At 40.1% G+C, this 17,395-nt stretch overlaps 1 protein-coding gene and 1 long non-coding RNA gene across 2 annotated transcripts; both read left to right on the top strand.

The window, feature by feature from the left end:
* Positions 1–340: 340 nt before the first annotated feature.
* LOC145861446 (uncharacterized) lies at positions 341–5,552 on the top strand. Its single transcript, XR_014381256.1, has 4 exons — positions 341–471; positions 1,308–1,346; positions 1,430–1,489; positions 5,014–5,552. It is a non-coding gene; the product is annotated as an uncharacterized LOC145861446 (long non-coding RNA).
* Positions 5,553–7,695: 2,143 nt separating this feature from the next.
* LOC145861347 (globoside alpha-1,3-N-acetylgalactosaminyltransferase 1-like) lies at positions 7,696–15,779 on the top strand. Its single transcript, XM_082963357.1, has 4 exons — positions 7,696–10,200; positions 13,363–13,395; positions 14,313–14,447; positions 15,170–15,779. Exons 1-4 carry the CDS (start codon positions 10,127–10,129, stop codon positions 15,756–15,758), a joined length of 831 nt encoding a protein of 276 aa, XP_082819483.1. The 5' UTR covers positions 7,696–10,126; the 3' UTR covers positions 15,759–15,779.
* The last annotated feature ends 1,616 nt before the right edge of the window (positions 15,780–17,395 follow it).

The following is a 17,395-nucleotide window of genomic DNA, read 5'->3' as shown; positions in this document are numbered from 1 at the left end:
GGTTATGTATTTGTTGTGTTGTTTCCTGTTTGGTCCCAATGAAGAGTAGCTAATTAGGAATCCTAATTAATACTAAATATGAGGCCTTATTTGACCTTATTTGGTCATATTTGACATTATTTGACTCTACTTTCTTATTTGGATGGATACTACATGTACAAGTGGTTAGGGTTGGTTGGTAAAGGACTCTATTTTCAGGTTACTTCTGGTTTGGGTGTGGGTTACCGTGGTGATGTGTGTATATGTCCATGGAGGTACAGTTCAAAGGGCTGAGGCTCCTCCTCCTCATTTGACTAGGCGTGCTGATTAGATCCACTAGTTTCATTTGAGATATCTTCATTTGATTGGACATTGCTTCTAGTGTAGGATAAACTAAATATTTGCTGACACTATTGGAAGAACAATGTGTTTCAGTTCAAATGTAAAGCAGTTTGTTCTCCTTATCATTGTTGGAATCTTCTTGCTTCTGGGGTATGTGTTTTTCTATATTTTATGTAATTACTATGCATGTGCTATGTGTGTATGTAAATGGTGTTATTTTGGAACAGCTAAATCTGTACTAAATAAATTGAAGTTGAATTAAAGTGATATAGTACAATTTCATGTCAACTAAGTGTACTGAGTAAAGTATACTGACCCACCTAAAAGTGTTTGTAATACCCACCTTATCTACCCACCTTAAACTGTACTTGAAAGATTTTATTTGAGTGTTCTCAATATACATTCGGTGAATTTGTAGTGGCACTGAAAGATAATTGCAAATAGTAATGTCGCTAGCATATCCCATGTACACTAAAGGTGCACTTTATCTAGCTTTGGTGTACTATGTCAGTATACCTTTCATGGTTGTATTTTTATATACTATGCATGTATTTAATGTTACTTAAATGGTGTTACTTTGGGACACCTACATTTAAAGTAGAATTCAAGTAGTGTTTTTGTACTATTTCATGTCAACTAAGTGTACTTTGCGTGCTAATTTGTCCCACCTTAAAGTATACTTGCAATACCCACCTCATAGAGGATCTGAACCAGAAAAACAACTTCACTGGTTGAAATCATCCTGTGGCATCAATATTAGTCAAACATTGATTCAAGGGCCAAAGTTGACTACAAAGTGTAAATAGCATAATTCTGGTCTTAATAAAGATAGTATCTTCCAAAGATTTGCAATATTTAGGGAAAACTATGATGTTCCTAAATCCTTGCATAATGTCAGTCTCTGTAATAGCGTGTGGTTTCATAGCGTAGTGGGCTGAAATGTTTTCATGACAGACTTGAACTGATTCTCTCCTCTCTCCCCAAAGGTATATGGTCTTCAACCACTTCAATGAAAGGCAAAACATGTAAGCTTAAGTTTCTGTTAATTTATTACACCCTAATGAAGCTATAATGTGATATGGATTTTCTGATTGATTCTTATTCACAGGGTTTGGTTTGACACTTCCAAAATACATATCCCAGTTGATGAGGACCAGAGGAACACCAGGTTAGTTGATGTCTGTGCCTCGATCTAGGTTGGGCAAAATTAAAAATGTCGGTGTTCGCTTTAGCAATCTCACTAGTATAAAGACCTCCTCCATTCCTGCCATTATTGAAAGAGATTGTGATACCTCACATCTCAAAATTGGGTTACTTAATGTTAGATCCCTCACTTCCAAGGCAGTTATAGTCAATGAACTAATCACTGATCATAATCTTGATGTGATTGGCCTGACTGAAACATGGCTTAAGCCTGATGAATTTACTGTGTTAAATGAGGCCTCACCCCCTGGTTACACTAGTGACCATACCCCCCGTGCATCCGGCAAAGGCGGAGGTGTTGCTAACATTTACGATAGCAAATTTCAATTTACCAAAAAAAAAACAATGACGTTTTCATCTTTTGAGCTTCTAGTCATGAAATCTATGCAGCCTACTCACTCACTTTTTATAGCTACTGTTTACAGGCCTCCTGGGCCATATGCAGTGTTCCTCACTGAGTTCCCTGAATTCCTATCAGATCTTGTAGTCACAGCAGATAATATTCAAATTTTTGGTGACTTTAACATTCACATGGAAAAGTCCACAGACCCACTCCAAAAGGCTTTCGGAGCCATCATCGACTCAGTGGGTTTTGTCCAACATGTCTCTGGACCTACTCACTGCCACAGTCATACTCTGGACCTAGTTTTGTCCCATGGAATAAATGTTGTGGATCTTAATGTTTTTCCTCATAATCCTGGACTATCGGACCACCATTTTATTGCGTTTGCAATCGCAACAAATAATCTGCTCAGACCCCAACCAAGGAGCATTAAAAGTCATGCTATAAATTCTCAGACTGCCTACCCAAGGACGTCAGAGGACAAAAATCAGTTAACCACCTAACTGAGGAACTCAATTTAACCTTGCGCAATACCCTAGATGCAGTTGCACCCCTAAACTAAAAACATCTGTCATAAGAAACTAGCTCCCTGGTATACAGAAAATACACGAGCTCTGAAGCAAGCTTCCAGAAAATTGGAACGGAAATGGCGCCACACCAAACTGGAAGTCTTCCGACTAGCTTGGAAAGACAGTACCGTGCAGTATCGAAGAGCCCTCACTGCTGCTCGATCATCCTATTTTTCCAACTTAATTGAGGAAAATAAGAACAATCCGAAATTTCTTTTTGATACTGTCGCAAAGCTAACTAAAAAGCAGCCTTCGCAAATGGAGGATGGCTTTCACTTCAGCAGTAATACATTTATGAACTTCTTTGAGGAAAAGATCATGATCATTAGAAAGCAAATTACAGACTCCTCTTTAAATCTGGGTATTCCTCCAAAGCTCCATTGTCCTGAGTCTACACAACTCTGCCAGGACCTAGGATCAAGGGAGATACTAAAGTGTTTTAGTGCTATATCTCTTGACACAATGATGAAAATAATCATGGCCTCCAAACCCTCAAGCTGCATACTGGACCCAATTCCAACTAAACTACTGAAAAAGCTGCTTCCTGTGCTTGGCCCTCCTATGTTGAACATAATAAACGGCTCTCTATCCACCGGATGTGTACCAAGCTCACTAAAAGTGGCAGTAATAAAGCCTCTCTTGAAAAAGCCGAATCTTGATCCATAAATTATAAAAAACTATCGGCCTATATCGAATCTTCCATTCCTCTCAAATTTTTTTGAAAAAGCTGTTGCACAGCAACTCACTGCCTTCCTGAAGACAAACAATGTATACGAAACGCTTCAGTCTGGTTTTAGACCCCATCATAGCACTGAGACTGCACTTGTGAAGGTGGTAAATTACCTTTTAATGACGTCAGACCGAGGCTCTGCATCTGTCCTCGTGCTCCTAGATCTTAGTGCCGCTTTTGATACCATCGATCACCACATTCTTTTGGAGAGATTGGAAACCCAAATTGGTCTACATGGACAAGTTCTGGCCTGGTTTAGATCTTATCTGTCGGAAAGATATCAGTTTGTCTCTGTGAATGGTTTGTCCTCTGACAAATCAATTGTAAATTTCGGTGTTCCTCAAGGTTCCGTTTTAGGACCACTATTATTTTCACTATATATTTTACCTCTTGGGGATGTCATTCGAAAACATAATGTTAAATTTCACTGCTATGCGGACGACACACAGCTGTACATTTCAATGAAACATGGTGAAGCCCCAAAATTGCCCTCGCTAGAAGCCTGTGTTTCAGACATAAAGAAGTGGATGGCTGCAAACTTTCTACTTTTAAACTCGGACAAAACAGAGATGCTTGTTCTAGGTCCCAAGAAACAAAGAGATCTTCTGTTGAATCTGACAATTAATCTGGATGGTTGTACAGTCGTCTCAAATAAAACTGTGAAGGACCTCGGCGTTACTCTGGACCCTGATCTCTCTTTTGAAGAACATATCAAGACTGTTTCAAGGACAGCTTTTTTCCATCTACGTAACATTGCAAAAATCAGAAACTTTCTGTCCAAAAATGACACAGAAAAATGTATCCATGCTTTTGTTACTTCTAGGCTGGACTACTGCAATGCTCTACTTTCCGGCTACCCGGATAAAGCACTAAATAAACTTCAGTTAGTGCTAAATACGGCTGCTAGAATCCTGACTAGAACCAAAAAATTTGATCATATTACTCCAGTGCTAGCCTCCCTACACTGGCTTCCTGTTAAGGCAAGGGCTGATTTCAAGGTTTTACTGCTAACCTACAAAGCATTACATGGGCTTGCTCCTACCTATCTTTCCAATTTGGTCCTGCCGTACATACCTACACGTACGCTACGGTCACAAGACGCAGGCCTCCTAATTGTCCCTAGAATTTCTAAGCAAACGGCTGGAGGTAGGGCTTTCTCCTATAGAGCTCCATTTTTATGGAATGGTCTGCCTACCAATGTGAGAGACGCAGACTCAGTCTCAACCTTTAAGTCTTTACTGAAGACTTATCTCTTCAGTAGGTCCTATGATTAAGTATAGTCTGGCCCAGGAGTGTGAAGGTGAACGGAAAGGCTGGAGCAACGAACCGCCCTTGCTGTCTCTGCCTTGCCGGTTCCCCTCTTTCCACTGGGATTCTCTGCCTCTAACCCTTTTACAGGGGCTGAGTCACTGGCTTACTGGTGTTCTTCCATGCCGTCCATGGGAGGGGTGCGTCACTTGAGTGGGTGTAGTCACTGACGTGGTCTTCCTGTCTTGGGTTGTGCCATGGCGGAGATCGTTGTGGGCTATACTCGGCCTTGTCTTAGGACGGTAAGTTGGTGGTTGGAGACATCCCTCTAGTGGTGTGGGGGCTGTGCTTTGGCAAAGTGGGTGGGGTTATATCCTGCCTGTTTGGCCCTGTCCGGGGGTATCATCGGATGGGGCCACAGTGTCTTCTGATCCCTCCTGTCTCAGCCTCCAGTATTTATGCTGCAGTAGTTTATGTGTCGGGGGGCTAGGGTCAGTCTGTTACATCTGGAGTATTTCTCTTGTCTTATCCGGTGTCCTGAGTGAATTTAAATATGCTCTCTCTAATTCTATCTTTCTCTCTTTCTGTCTTTCTCTCAGAGGACCTGAGCCCTAGGACCATGCCTCAGGACTACCTGGTATGATGACTCCTTGCTGTCCCCAGTCCACCTGGCTGTGCTGCTGCTCCAGTTTCAACTGTTCTGCCTGCGGCTATGGAACCCTGACCCGTTCACCGGACGTGCTTGTTGCACCCTCGACAACTACTATGATTATTATTATTTGACCATGCTGGTCATTTATGAACATTTTAACGTCTTGACCATGTTCTGTTATAATATCCACCCTGCACAGCCAGAAGAGGACTGGCCACCCCTCATAGCCTGGTTCCTCTCTAGGTTTCTTCCTAGGTTTTTGGCCTTTCTAGGGAGTTTTTCCTAGGGAGTTTTTCCTAGCCACCGTGCTTCTTTCACATGCTTTGCTTGCTGTTTGGGGTTTTAGGCTGGGTTTCTGTACAGCACTTGGAGATATCAGCTGATGTACGAAGGGCTATATAAATAAATTTGATTTGATATAAACTGAGAAATTCTCGCAACAAGTCATGGTACTTGATACTTTTAATAAACACTCCTTTCTATTTCCTTAATGTTACCCGTTAGATCATTTTCAGAGATGACATCACTTCTATGGGCTAGGTGGGACGGTAGCGTCCCACTTGCGGGACACAGCCAGTGAAATATCAGGGCGGCAAATTGAAAAACAACAAAATGTAATAATTCAGCTTTCTCAAACATACGACTATTTTAAACCATTTTAAAGATACACGTCTCCTTGATGTAACCACATTGTCCGATTTCAAAAAGGCTTTACAGCGAAAGCAAAACATTAGATTATGTTAGGAGAGTACATAGACAAAAATAATCACAGCCATTTTCCAAGCAAGGACATGTGTCAATAAAACCCAAAACACAGTGAAATGAAGCACTAACCTTTGACGATCCTCATCAGATGACACTCCTAGGACATTATGTTACACAATACATGTATGTTTTGTTCCATAAAGTTCATATTTATATAAAAAAAACAGCATTTTGCATTGGCGCGTGACATTCAGAAAATATTTTGCCTCCAATACTGCCTGTGAATCAGCACAGCAATTTACAAAAATTCTTATCATAAACGTTGATAAAATATTAAACTGTTATTCAAAGAATTATAGATGAACATCTCCTTTATGCAACCGCTGTGACAGATTTCAAAAAGGCTTCACGGGGAAAGCACACTTTGCAATAATCTGAGTACTGCGCTCAGAAAAATACACCAGGCTATACAGATACCCGCCATTTTGGAGTCATTTAAAATCATAAATAGCATTAGAAATATTCACTTACCTTTGATCTTCATCAGAAGGCACTTCCAGGAATCCCAGGTCCACAATAAATGTTGTTTTGTTCGATAAAGTCCATAATTTATGTCCAAATAACTCCTTGTTGTTTGTGCGTTCAGTAAGCTATTCCAAATGTAGGAAGCGCACCGAAAATTTCACGACAAAAAGTTATATTTACGTTCGTTGAAACATGTCAAACGTTGTAAAACATCAATCTTTAGGGCCTTTTTAACCTGTTAGGGCTAGGGGGCAGTATTGACACGGCTGGATAAAAAAACGTACCCGATTTAATCTGGTTACTACTCCTGCCCAGTAACTAGAATATGCATATAATTATTGGCTTTGGATAGAAAACACTCCAAAGTTTCTAAAACTGTTTGAATGGTGTCTGTGAGTATAACAGAACTCAAATGGCAGGTCAAAACCTGAGAGATTCCTTCACAGGAAGTGGCCTGTCTGACCATTTATTGTCTTTCTTTGACATCTCATTCCATTACAAAGGATCTCTGCGGTAACGTGACACTTCCCACGGCTCCAATAGGCTCTCAGAGCCCGGGAAAAACCTGAATGTCGTCATTCCAGCCCCAGGCTGAAACACATTATCGCCTTTCTCAAGTGGCCGATCAAGGGACTGTGGGCTTAGGCGCGTGCACTGGCCGCCCCCGTCTTTGTGTTTTTTCCTCTGTTTGCCGAAAAGGAGATTCCCGGTCGGAATATTATCGCTTTTTTACGAGATAAATTGCATAAAAATTGATTTTAAACAGCGGTTGACATGCTTCGAAGTACGGTAATGGAATATTTAGAATTTTTTTGTCACGAAATGCGCCATGCGCACGACCCTGATTTACCATTTCGGATAGTTTCTGGAACGCACGAACAAAACGCCGCTATTCGGATATAACGATGGATTATTTTGGACCAAACCAACATTTGCTATTGAAGTAGAAGTCCTGGGAGTGCATTCTGACGAAGACAACAAAAGGTAATCAAACTTTTGTAATAGTAAATCTGATTTTGGTGAAGGCTAAACTTACCGGGTGTCTAAATAGCTAGCCCGTGATGGCTGGGCTATGTACTTAGAATATTGCAAAATGTGCTTTCACCAAAAAGCTATTTCAAAATCGGACATATCGAGTGCATAGAGGAGTTCTGTATCTATAATACTTAAAATAATTGTTATGCTTTTTGTGAACGTTTATCGTGAGTAATTTAGTAAATTGTTAGTAAATTCCCCGGAAGTTTGCGGGGGGTATGCTAGTTCTGAACGTCACATGCTAATGTAAAAAGCTGTTTTTTGATATAAATATGAACTTGATTGAACAAAACATGCATGTATTGTATAACATAATGTCCTAGGGTTGTCATCTGATGAAGATCATCAAAGGTTAGTGCTGCATTTAGCTGTCTTCTGGGTTTTTGTGACATTAAATGCTTGCTTGAAAAATGGGTGTCTGATTATTTCTGGCTGGGTACTCTGCTGACATAATCTAATGTTTTGCTTTCGTTGTAAAGCCTTTTTGAAATCGGACAGTGTGGTTAGATTAAAGAGAGTCTTGTCTTTAAAATGCTGTAAAATAGTCATATGTTTGAGAAATTGAAGTAATAGGATTTTTAAGGTATTTGAAAATCTCACACTGGCTGTTACGTAGGTGGGACGATTACGTCCCGCCTAGCCCATAGAGGTTAACTTAGAACTTCAATAATATTCCAACCGGACGATTCCAGTGTCTTGAAAAACGTTTTGGAACACAGCTACCTCCTCACGTGAATGAGCGTAATTGTGGCCTGTCATTCTCTCGGTCATCAGACTCCAGGAGGTCTTGATCGCTCTCTGTTGACTGCAAAAGCCTGAAACACGTTCTAAAGACTGTTGACATCTAGTGGAAGCCTTAGGAAGTGCAAACTGAACCCTAAGTCACTGTATACTGAATAGGCCCAGTCTTGAAAAACTACAATCCACTTCCTGGTTGGATTTTTTTTCAGGTTTTTGCCTGCCATATGAGTTCTGTTATACTCACAGACACCATTCAAACAGTATAAGAAACTTCAGAGTGTTTTCTATCCAAATCTACTAATAATATGCATATTCTAGTCTCTGAGCCAGAGTAGTAACCTGTTTAAATTGGGTACGTTTTTCATCCGGCCGTGAAAATACTGCCCCCTAGCCCAGACAGGATAACAGAGATGTACTGTACACAGTTACTAATGGTGAGCACCAATAAGGATGTGAACAAGTCACATTGTGATATTGGTTCATAGTTGCTGTTACCCTACACTATTATGAAAGAGAGCATACATGACTGTTCCTGGAGGAACAAAACCATCTCATAGGCCTTCAACGTAGCATACTTAACGGCCTGCTGATGGGCCATCAACAAGCTTCCCATTGCTTTCAAACTGGTTCAGAGGTTCAACTGGATAAAACCAACAAATTATAGTCCCACTAAGAGCAAACCAACAACCATTAGCTTTGGTTCCAACAAACCCAGACCCATCAGAAAATCCCAACCCCATGACCCAACTAGCAATTTGGATCAGTCTGTTGTTATCACAATGGCATGCATAAAAAAGGGGCATTTTCTTACAGTTTGTTTGCTATAGTGAAATCAAGGTTTGATTATTTGTTCCATAGTATTTTTTCCATTTGTTTTGGTTGTTTTCACTTTGTGAAAAAATGGTTTAACAAACTACAATACTTAATCAAAACCATATGTGTGTATCGGACGTCACACTACTTGCTTAGTGAGTACCAGTTCTTCCTGACTTGGCTCACACTTGGAGCCTGTTGGACGTACTACCAAATTCTTTAAAACAACATTGGAGGCGGCTTATGTTAGAGAAATGAACATTCAATTCTCTGGCAGTAGCTCTGGTGGAGTCAGCATGCCAATTGCACACTCCCTCAAAACATGAGACATCTGTAGCATTGTGTTGTGTGACAAAACTACACATTTTAGAGTGGCCTTTTATTGTCCCCAGCAGAAGGTGCACCTGTGTAATGATCTTTAATCAGCTTCTTGATATGACACACCTGTCAGGTGGATGGATATCTTGGCAAATGAGAAATGCTCACCAACAGGGATGTAAACACATTTGTGCACAACATTTGAGAGAAATAACATTTCTGAGATGTTTTATTTCAGCTCATGAAACATGGGACCAACACTTTACATGCTGCGTTTACTCACTGAGTGTACAAAACATTAAGGACACTGTCTTTCCATGACATAAACTGACAGGTGAATCCAGGTGAAAGCTATGATCCCTTACTGATGTCACTTACTACATCCACTTCAATCAGTGTAGATGAAAGGGAGGAGACAGGTTAAAGAAGGATTTATGACTCGAGAGAATTGAGACATGGATTGCATATGTGTGCCATTCAAAGGGTGAATGGAAAAAACAAAAGATTTAAGTGTCTTTGAACGGGGTTTGGTAGTAGGTGAGAGGCTCACCGGTTTGTGTCAAGAATTGCAACGTTGCTGGGTTTTTCATGCTCAACAGTTTCCAATGTGTATTAAGGTTAAACCATCATGTATTGGTTCTCTCATTGTGTCTGTGAGTAGGCTATCCATGAACTATCCATTAACAATTATGTTTGTTGAAATAAAGTTATGCCGACAGAAAATTCCCAGTTGTCCTAATGGGAAATCAGCATGCAGTTGTCTGGACTTCATAAAATCGATATGACATTGATATCAGTTTGAAAAAAATGCAACTGACATCGATATAGAGTTTCCATATCGGTGCCCATCACTAAGAGCTACACAGATACTGTATGTGTATTATGTATACTGTACAGCCATAGCTGTCATTAATCATTGTACTATGTCTTTCTACTCATACAGCCTGAGTAAGCCCATATTCAGGAGCAGAGTACAGAACATCGTCTCTCCAGAAAGGTGTGTATCAGTATTTTACTGTCCCATCATTCACCATTTGGCTGGCAACCCAAACTCCATGCTCCTGGCCAAACTCTACGCCACGCCCATGGGCGTTAGTTTCTTCACCGCAATGAATCTGGCTCTGAGTACATCAGCAACAATTTCTAGAACAAAACAATTAGTGGAATTTAAATGTAGTTTTTTTTATCCACATGGATGAAAATCTCTTGCACATTTAACTGCCAACCCAGACCCAACCCCTTCCCCTCCCCGAACACAAGGACACAGACAAACAGTTAAATATTCCACCAGACCAGCCATCAAACCGCAGACTCCAATCTCAAGCAGACAAAATCCATTTATCAACAAACAACATGCAAAAAAAAAAACTCTAGATCACCGCTATTCTACACACAGAGACACATACAAAGCTCTTCCTCACCTTGCATTTGGCAAATCTGGCCATAACACCATCCTCTTAATTTCTGTTTATAAGCAAAAACTCAAACAGGATGTACCAGCGATACGGAAGTTGTCCATAGCAAACAGTAAGTTTCAGGACTGTTTTGCACTGATTGGATTATGCATCGACAACGTCGTCCCCACAGTGACCGTACGTACATATCCTAAACAACAGTCATGGATTAAAGGCAACATCTGCAGTAAGCTAAAGGCTAGAGCTACTGCTTTCAAAGAGTGGGACACTAATCCGTAAATCTCACAAAGCCCTCAGACGAACCATCAAACAGGCAAAGCATCAATACAGGATTAAGATTGAATCGTACTACACCGGCTCTGTTGCTCGTCAGATGTGTCAGGGCTTGGAAACTATTACGGATTACAAAGGGAAACCCAGACGCAAGCTGCACCAGTGACGCGAGCCTAACAACCAAGCTAAATGCCTTCTATGCTCGCTTCGAGGCAAGCAACACTGAACCATGAATGAGAGCACCAGCTGTTACGGACAACTGTGTGATTACACTCTCCATAGCCAATGTGAGTAAGACCTTTAAACAGGTTAACATTCACAAGGCTGCAGGACCGGGATGGATAACCACGACATGTACTCAGAGCATGCGCTGACCAGCTGGCAAGTATCTTCACTGACATTTTCAACCTCTCCATATTTATGTGTTCCCTGATGTGGAAGAGCCTGGAGGTCACTGTTAAGATCCTCTTTTTCCACAATGACTTTGACTTTGACTTTGGTTGCCATTTACTTCAAATTCCTTTTTCATGTTACACTTCGTCAATCTTGGAAAGATACATACATTTTGTGGCGACAGGTAGTGGTTAGAGCGTTGGGCCAGTAACCGAAAATGTTGCTAGATCTAATCCCTGAGCTGACAATGTAAAGTTTAGTCATTCTGCCCCTGAACAAGGCAGTTCCTAGGCTGTTCCTAGGCTGTTATTGTAAATAACAATTTGTTCTTAACTGACTTGCCCAGTTAAATAAAGGTTAAATAAAAAAATAAAAAAAATTGTCTTATGTGACATTAGATAGTGTGACAGCCATTTGCTCTGATCTGTCTATTCTGTCGAGATACATAATACAAATGTTGAGTTACGTAGAGTACCAGTTTGGACACACCTACTCATTCCAGGATTTTTCTTTATTTTTACTATTTTCTACATTGTAGAATAATAGTGAAGACATCACAACTATGAAATAACACATATGGAATCAGTTAAGAACAAATGATTATTTACAAGGACATCCTACTCCTTCTTCCCCGTCAGGGAATTGAACCCCGGTCTCCTGTCCGCACTACACAGGGTTTCTTTAGCTAAATAGCCCAGTACTGTACTGCCGACCGTCACGTTGTACAGCGCCACATTTTCCGTTCCATCCTAACAGAAACCCAGAGGTTTTTTCATTTTTCATGGAATAGAAAACACCGTAATATTAATCAAATGAATTACTAATTCAAAAGTTACCAACCCCATGTCAGTCCTCCACAAACATTTCATCGTTTAATCGTCAAATGATTATAAATGACGTGGCACACGCCGTAGTGTAGACTTTTTGTCTTCCACCAAAACCAATACCAAACCAATCAGGTGGTTGTTTTCGAAGCTTTGGACGTCATTGAACACATGTTTACGATAAAGCGATACAAGCATCGGCACACTGCTTCAAAATAAACTGCTTAGCGATTTCGATGCAGGTGTAACGGTCGTCGTATGAAAGGGACCAAGGCGCAGTGGGTTGAGTGCTCATGTTAACTTTACAAACCTTAATCACTCTAACTTAAAGGGTCTTAACGTAACTAAATCTCACAGCCTCTGGAGAACACACCACTACCTAATTACCAACCCCCCAAATCAGTTCTCCACAAACCTCATGTTTACATCCAAGGGTGAAACCACGTGGATTAAAAAACTACACGGAAATTATACAAATGTTATTATCGCAACCACCCTTATACATTTTTTTTAAAAGCAACCTAGATTAGACTGGGTTGACTGGAACGAACTACAAAAATCTCTGAAACTGGAAACACTTATCTCCCTCACTGGCTTTAAGCACCAGCTGTCAGAGCAGCTCACAGATCACTGAACCTGTACATAGCCCATCTATAATTTAGCCCAAACAACTACCCCTTCCCCTACTGTAATTATTTATTTTATTTATTTTATTTTGCTCCTTTGCACCCAATTATTTATATTTCTACTTTGCACTTTCTTCTACTACAAATCTACCATTCCAGTGTTTTACTTGCTATATTGTATTTACTTTGCCACCATGGCCTTTTTTGCCTTTACCTCCCTTATCTCACCTCATTTTCTCACATTGTATATAGACTTATTTTCCTACTGTATTATTGACTGTATGTTTGTTTTACTCCATGTGTAACTCTGTGTTGTTGTATGTTGTCGAACTGCTTTGCTTTATCTTGGCCAGGTCGCAATTGTAAATGAGAACTTGTTCTCAACTTGCCTACCTGGTTAAATAAAGGTGAAACAAAATAAAATAAAAAAAATGAACTACTATCCTATTATAGCATTTTTTAATGAATTATTATCCAAAGAAAGAATAAAAAGGTTCTCCACAGCCCAAAAAAGGTTTCCCTTACAGTGAAGTTAAAACCCCTTTTTGGTACTAGCACCTTTTTTTGAGAGAGCAATAACATCAGCCCATATCTTCATTAACTACTGAATTACGTTTTGTTCTCCCAGGCTATTGTACAAGCAGCCCAGTGTCTTGGTGGGGTGAGTAGTGTTATCTTATGTTAGTTACTTATCATTGTTAACTTCCACATCAGCGTGTAGCCTAGTATACCACACATCTTTTCATGGGCCTTTAATTGCAAAAACATTGAGATCATAATCAGTACAACACATTCCAGCTTGATCTGTATATCTGTAAACATTGAGATCATAATCAGTACAACACATTCCAGCTTGATCTGAATATCTGTAAACATTGAGATCATAATCAGTACAACACATTCCAGCTTGATCTGTATATCTGTAAACATTGAGATCATAATCAGTACAACACAGTCAGGCTTGATCTGTATATCTGTAAACATTGAGATCATAATCAGTATATCACAGTCAGGCTTTATCTGTATATCTGTAAACATTGAGATCATAATCAGTACAACACATTCCAGCTTGATCTGTATATCTGTAAACATTGAGATCATAATCAGTACCACACAGTCAGGCTTGATCTGAATATCTGTAAACATTGAGATCATAATCAGTACCACACAGTCAGGTTTGATCTGTATATCTGTAAACATTGAGATCATAATCAGTACCACACATTCCAGCTTGATCTGTATATCTGTAAACATTGAGATCATAATCAGTACCACAAAGTCAGGCTTGATCTGTATATCTATAAACATTGACATCATAATCAGTACAACACAGTCAGGCTTGATCTGTATATCTGTAAACATTGAGATCATAATCAGTACAACACAGTCAGGTTTGATCTGTATATCTGTAAACATTGAGATCATAATCAGAACAACACAGTCAGGCTTGATCTGTATATCTGTAAACATTGACATCATAATCAGTACAACACAGTCAGGCTTGATCTGTATATCTGTAAACATTGAGATCATAATCAGTACCACACAGTCAGGCTTGATCTTGTTCTGTTTCTTTAGTCGTACTGATGTGGTGGCAGTCACCCCATGGTTGGCACCCATCGTCTGGGAAGGAACCTTTGACCCTGACCTCGTCGACATAATCTACAAGTCCATGAACCTCACCATAGCAACAACAGTGTTTGCCGTTGGAAAGTGAGTAGCCTACAACTTTTCCCAAATATTCAAAAGGGAAATTAAACGATCAATATTTTTACAACACTGAAACAACACCGAGTGTACAAACATTATGAACACGTGCTTTCTCCATAACAGACTGACCAGGTGAATCCAGGTGAAAGCTATGATCCCTTATTGATGTCACTTGTTAAATCCACTTCAATCAGTGTAGATGAAGGAGAGGAGACAGGTTAAAGAAGGATTGTTAAGCCTTCTACACTAGTAAATGAGGGATACAAAGTATATTGAATGTAGGTGCTTCCACACAGGTGTGGTTTCTGAGTTAATTAAGCAATGAACATCCCATTATGCTAACGGTCATGTATAAAAAGGCTGGGCTGACCATTATTTCAGTCATTCTTTTTGCTACCGTGGCTATGCCCCCAGATCAACAATGCCCCCATTTACAGGGCACAAGTGGTCACCTAATGGTTTGATGAGCATGAAAACGATGTAAACCATATGCCAGTCACCAGATCTCAATCCAAATGAGCCTGAGATAGTGTTTCCACCACCATCAACAAAACACCAAATTATCCCTCCGATAGAGTTTCAGACACTTGTAGAATCTTTGCCAAGGTGCATTAGAGCTGTTCTGGTGGCTGGTGGTGGACCAAGGTGGCTGGTGGTGGCCCAATGTGGCTGGTGGTGGCCAAAGGTGGCTCGTGGTGGCCCAAGGTGGCTCGTGGTGGCCCAAGGTTGCTGGTGGTGGCCCAAGGTGGCTGGTGGTGGCCCAACTCTCTATTAAGTACCCTTTACCGCTGGCAGGAGATATCAGCCCGGAGGATGGAGATCATTCAGACAGCCATCGAACATCAGATCAGCAGGGAGGCCGACTACATCTTCTGTCTGGACGTGGACAGCAAGTTCCACGCTCGCTGGGGGGCCGAGTCTCTGGGCAGGCTGGTTGCTGTGATTCACCCATGGTTTTACCAGGCGACCCGTGACCTCTTCACATATGAACGGCGCCCAGCCTCGACAGCCTACATCCCCATGGATGAGGGAGACTACTACTACGCCGGGGCTGTGTTCGGAGGGTCCGTGGAGGATGTGTACACACTAACAAAGGTTTTTCGGAACCAGCTTGAAGAGGACGCGAGGAATTCCATCGAGGCTGCCTGGCAGGAGGAGAGTCACCTCAACAGGTACCTGCTTTACAACAAGCCCAGCAAGCTGTTGTCTCCAGAGTACCAGTGGGATGACAAGAAGACCAAAACCAATGAGGTCAAAGTCATTCGCTTCTCTTCTGTCATTAAAAACTATGCTGAAATTCGTGCCAATGTATAGGACTAGGAATTGGATATTCAACCGGCCCAAAAAAAACTTTATTGATGATGGTTAATGTTAGGTTCATTTCAGGTATTGCTTCACTGAGGTTTGGGTTAAGGTTAGGGAAAGGCATAAAATGTCACATTGGGTATACAGATGTCTGGCGCCATTCATTTTCTGTTGGTGAAATATATACACTGACATAAATACATAAAACATACACTTTGTTTATACCCTGATGAAGACAGCTTGGCTGTCCAAACGTTGGATATTACATTTTTGCATCTGAGCTCCTAGAGTGTGCGGCTTTCCTTTATTTTCATGAAATATATTCACTAACATAAAACTACTATTTTTAATGTACTATATATATCAGTCACTGTTGTAGTTTAGGGATAATAATATTCTTCACTTATAGGAAAATATATATTTTTTATTACCTTATTCATCCTGTATTCTGTAGACTAACTATTGTGTATGTTGATTATTGGGAAAAATCTCAAATGTTTTTTTTAAAAATACGATTATGTGTATTTTTCTTGAAATAAATATTTAACCGCTTTCAGAATGTTTGTGTTATTTCACTACTTGTTATATTTTCTATAGCCTAACTAAAAACAGCATCTCCCCTGTTACAACGATATGCGGTGTATGAGTAACAAACCAGTGGTTTAGTGGAGAAATAGGGAATGTTAAATGGATTCCATCTATAGATTTGTACATCAGACAAGACACAGTGGTGGACTGAATTTCCATTAAGGAAAACTTCAGCATAATGTCAAAGTGGACCTGGCATTCCTGTCCAGAAACAACCCCTAACCACAATACATATACTGTAAACTGTAAGAAAACACAGAAAAATACCCTTTTAAAAAGGTAATATGGAGGATTCCCTTCCTTGTGTAAAAACATCCTGCCAATGTCAAGGCAAAAGGGAAAATCCTTCAATTCAAGTCATACCATCTAATCAATGTTATGTGAGGGATAATCAACCAGGGGCTATGGGTTCAATGGAAAATAATGAACAACGTGGAAGGTGTGTTCCGTGACCCGCTAGAGGATTAGATTTGACAATGTAAAAACACAATACAACCACAGATGTATAAAATCCATTTAAAATGATTGAAGATGACAAGTTAAAATTGAAAATACATAAAAACCAAATACGTACACAAAATTATAATATGAAAACAAATAGTTTCATTAATACTACATTGAACAAAAAATATCAACTCAACATGCAACAATTTAAAAGATTTTACTGAGTTACAGTTCTTATAAGGAAACCAGTCAATGTAAATTCATTCATCAGGCCCTTATCTATGGATTTAACATGACTGCAAATACAGATATGCATCTGTTGGTCAAAGATAACTTTAAAAAAGGTATGGGTGTGGATCAGACAGCTAGTCAGTATCTGGTGTAACCATCATTTGCCACAAACATCTCCTTCACCTAGAGTTGATCAGGCTGTTGATTGTGGCAGGTGGAATGCTGTTTTTTGGGGGGGTTTGTTTTTTTCACCTTTATTTAACCAGGTAGGCCAGTTGAGAACAAGTTCTCATTTACAACTGTAACCTGGCCAAGTTAAAGCAAAGCAGTGTGACAAAAACAACAACACAGTTACACATGGGATAAACAAAAGTACTGTCAAT

This window comes from Salmo salar, chromosome 17, assembly GCF_965601325.2.
Source record: "Salmo salar chromosome 17, fSalSal1, whole genome shotgun sequence".
NCBI lineage: Eukaryota > Metazoa > Chordata > Actinopteri > Salmoniformes > Salmonidae > Salmo > Salmo salar.
The sequence above is the reverse complement of the archived record's forward strand: the minus strand, read 5'-3'. Positions and strand labels throughout refer to the sequence as shown.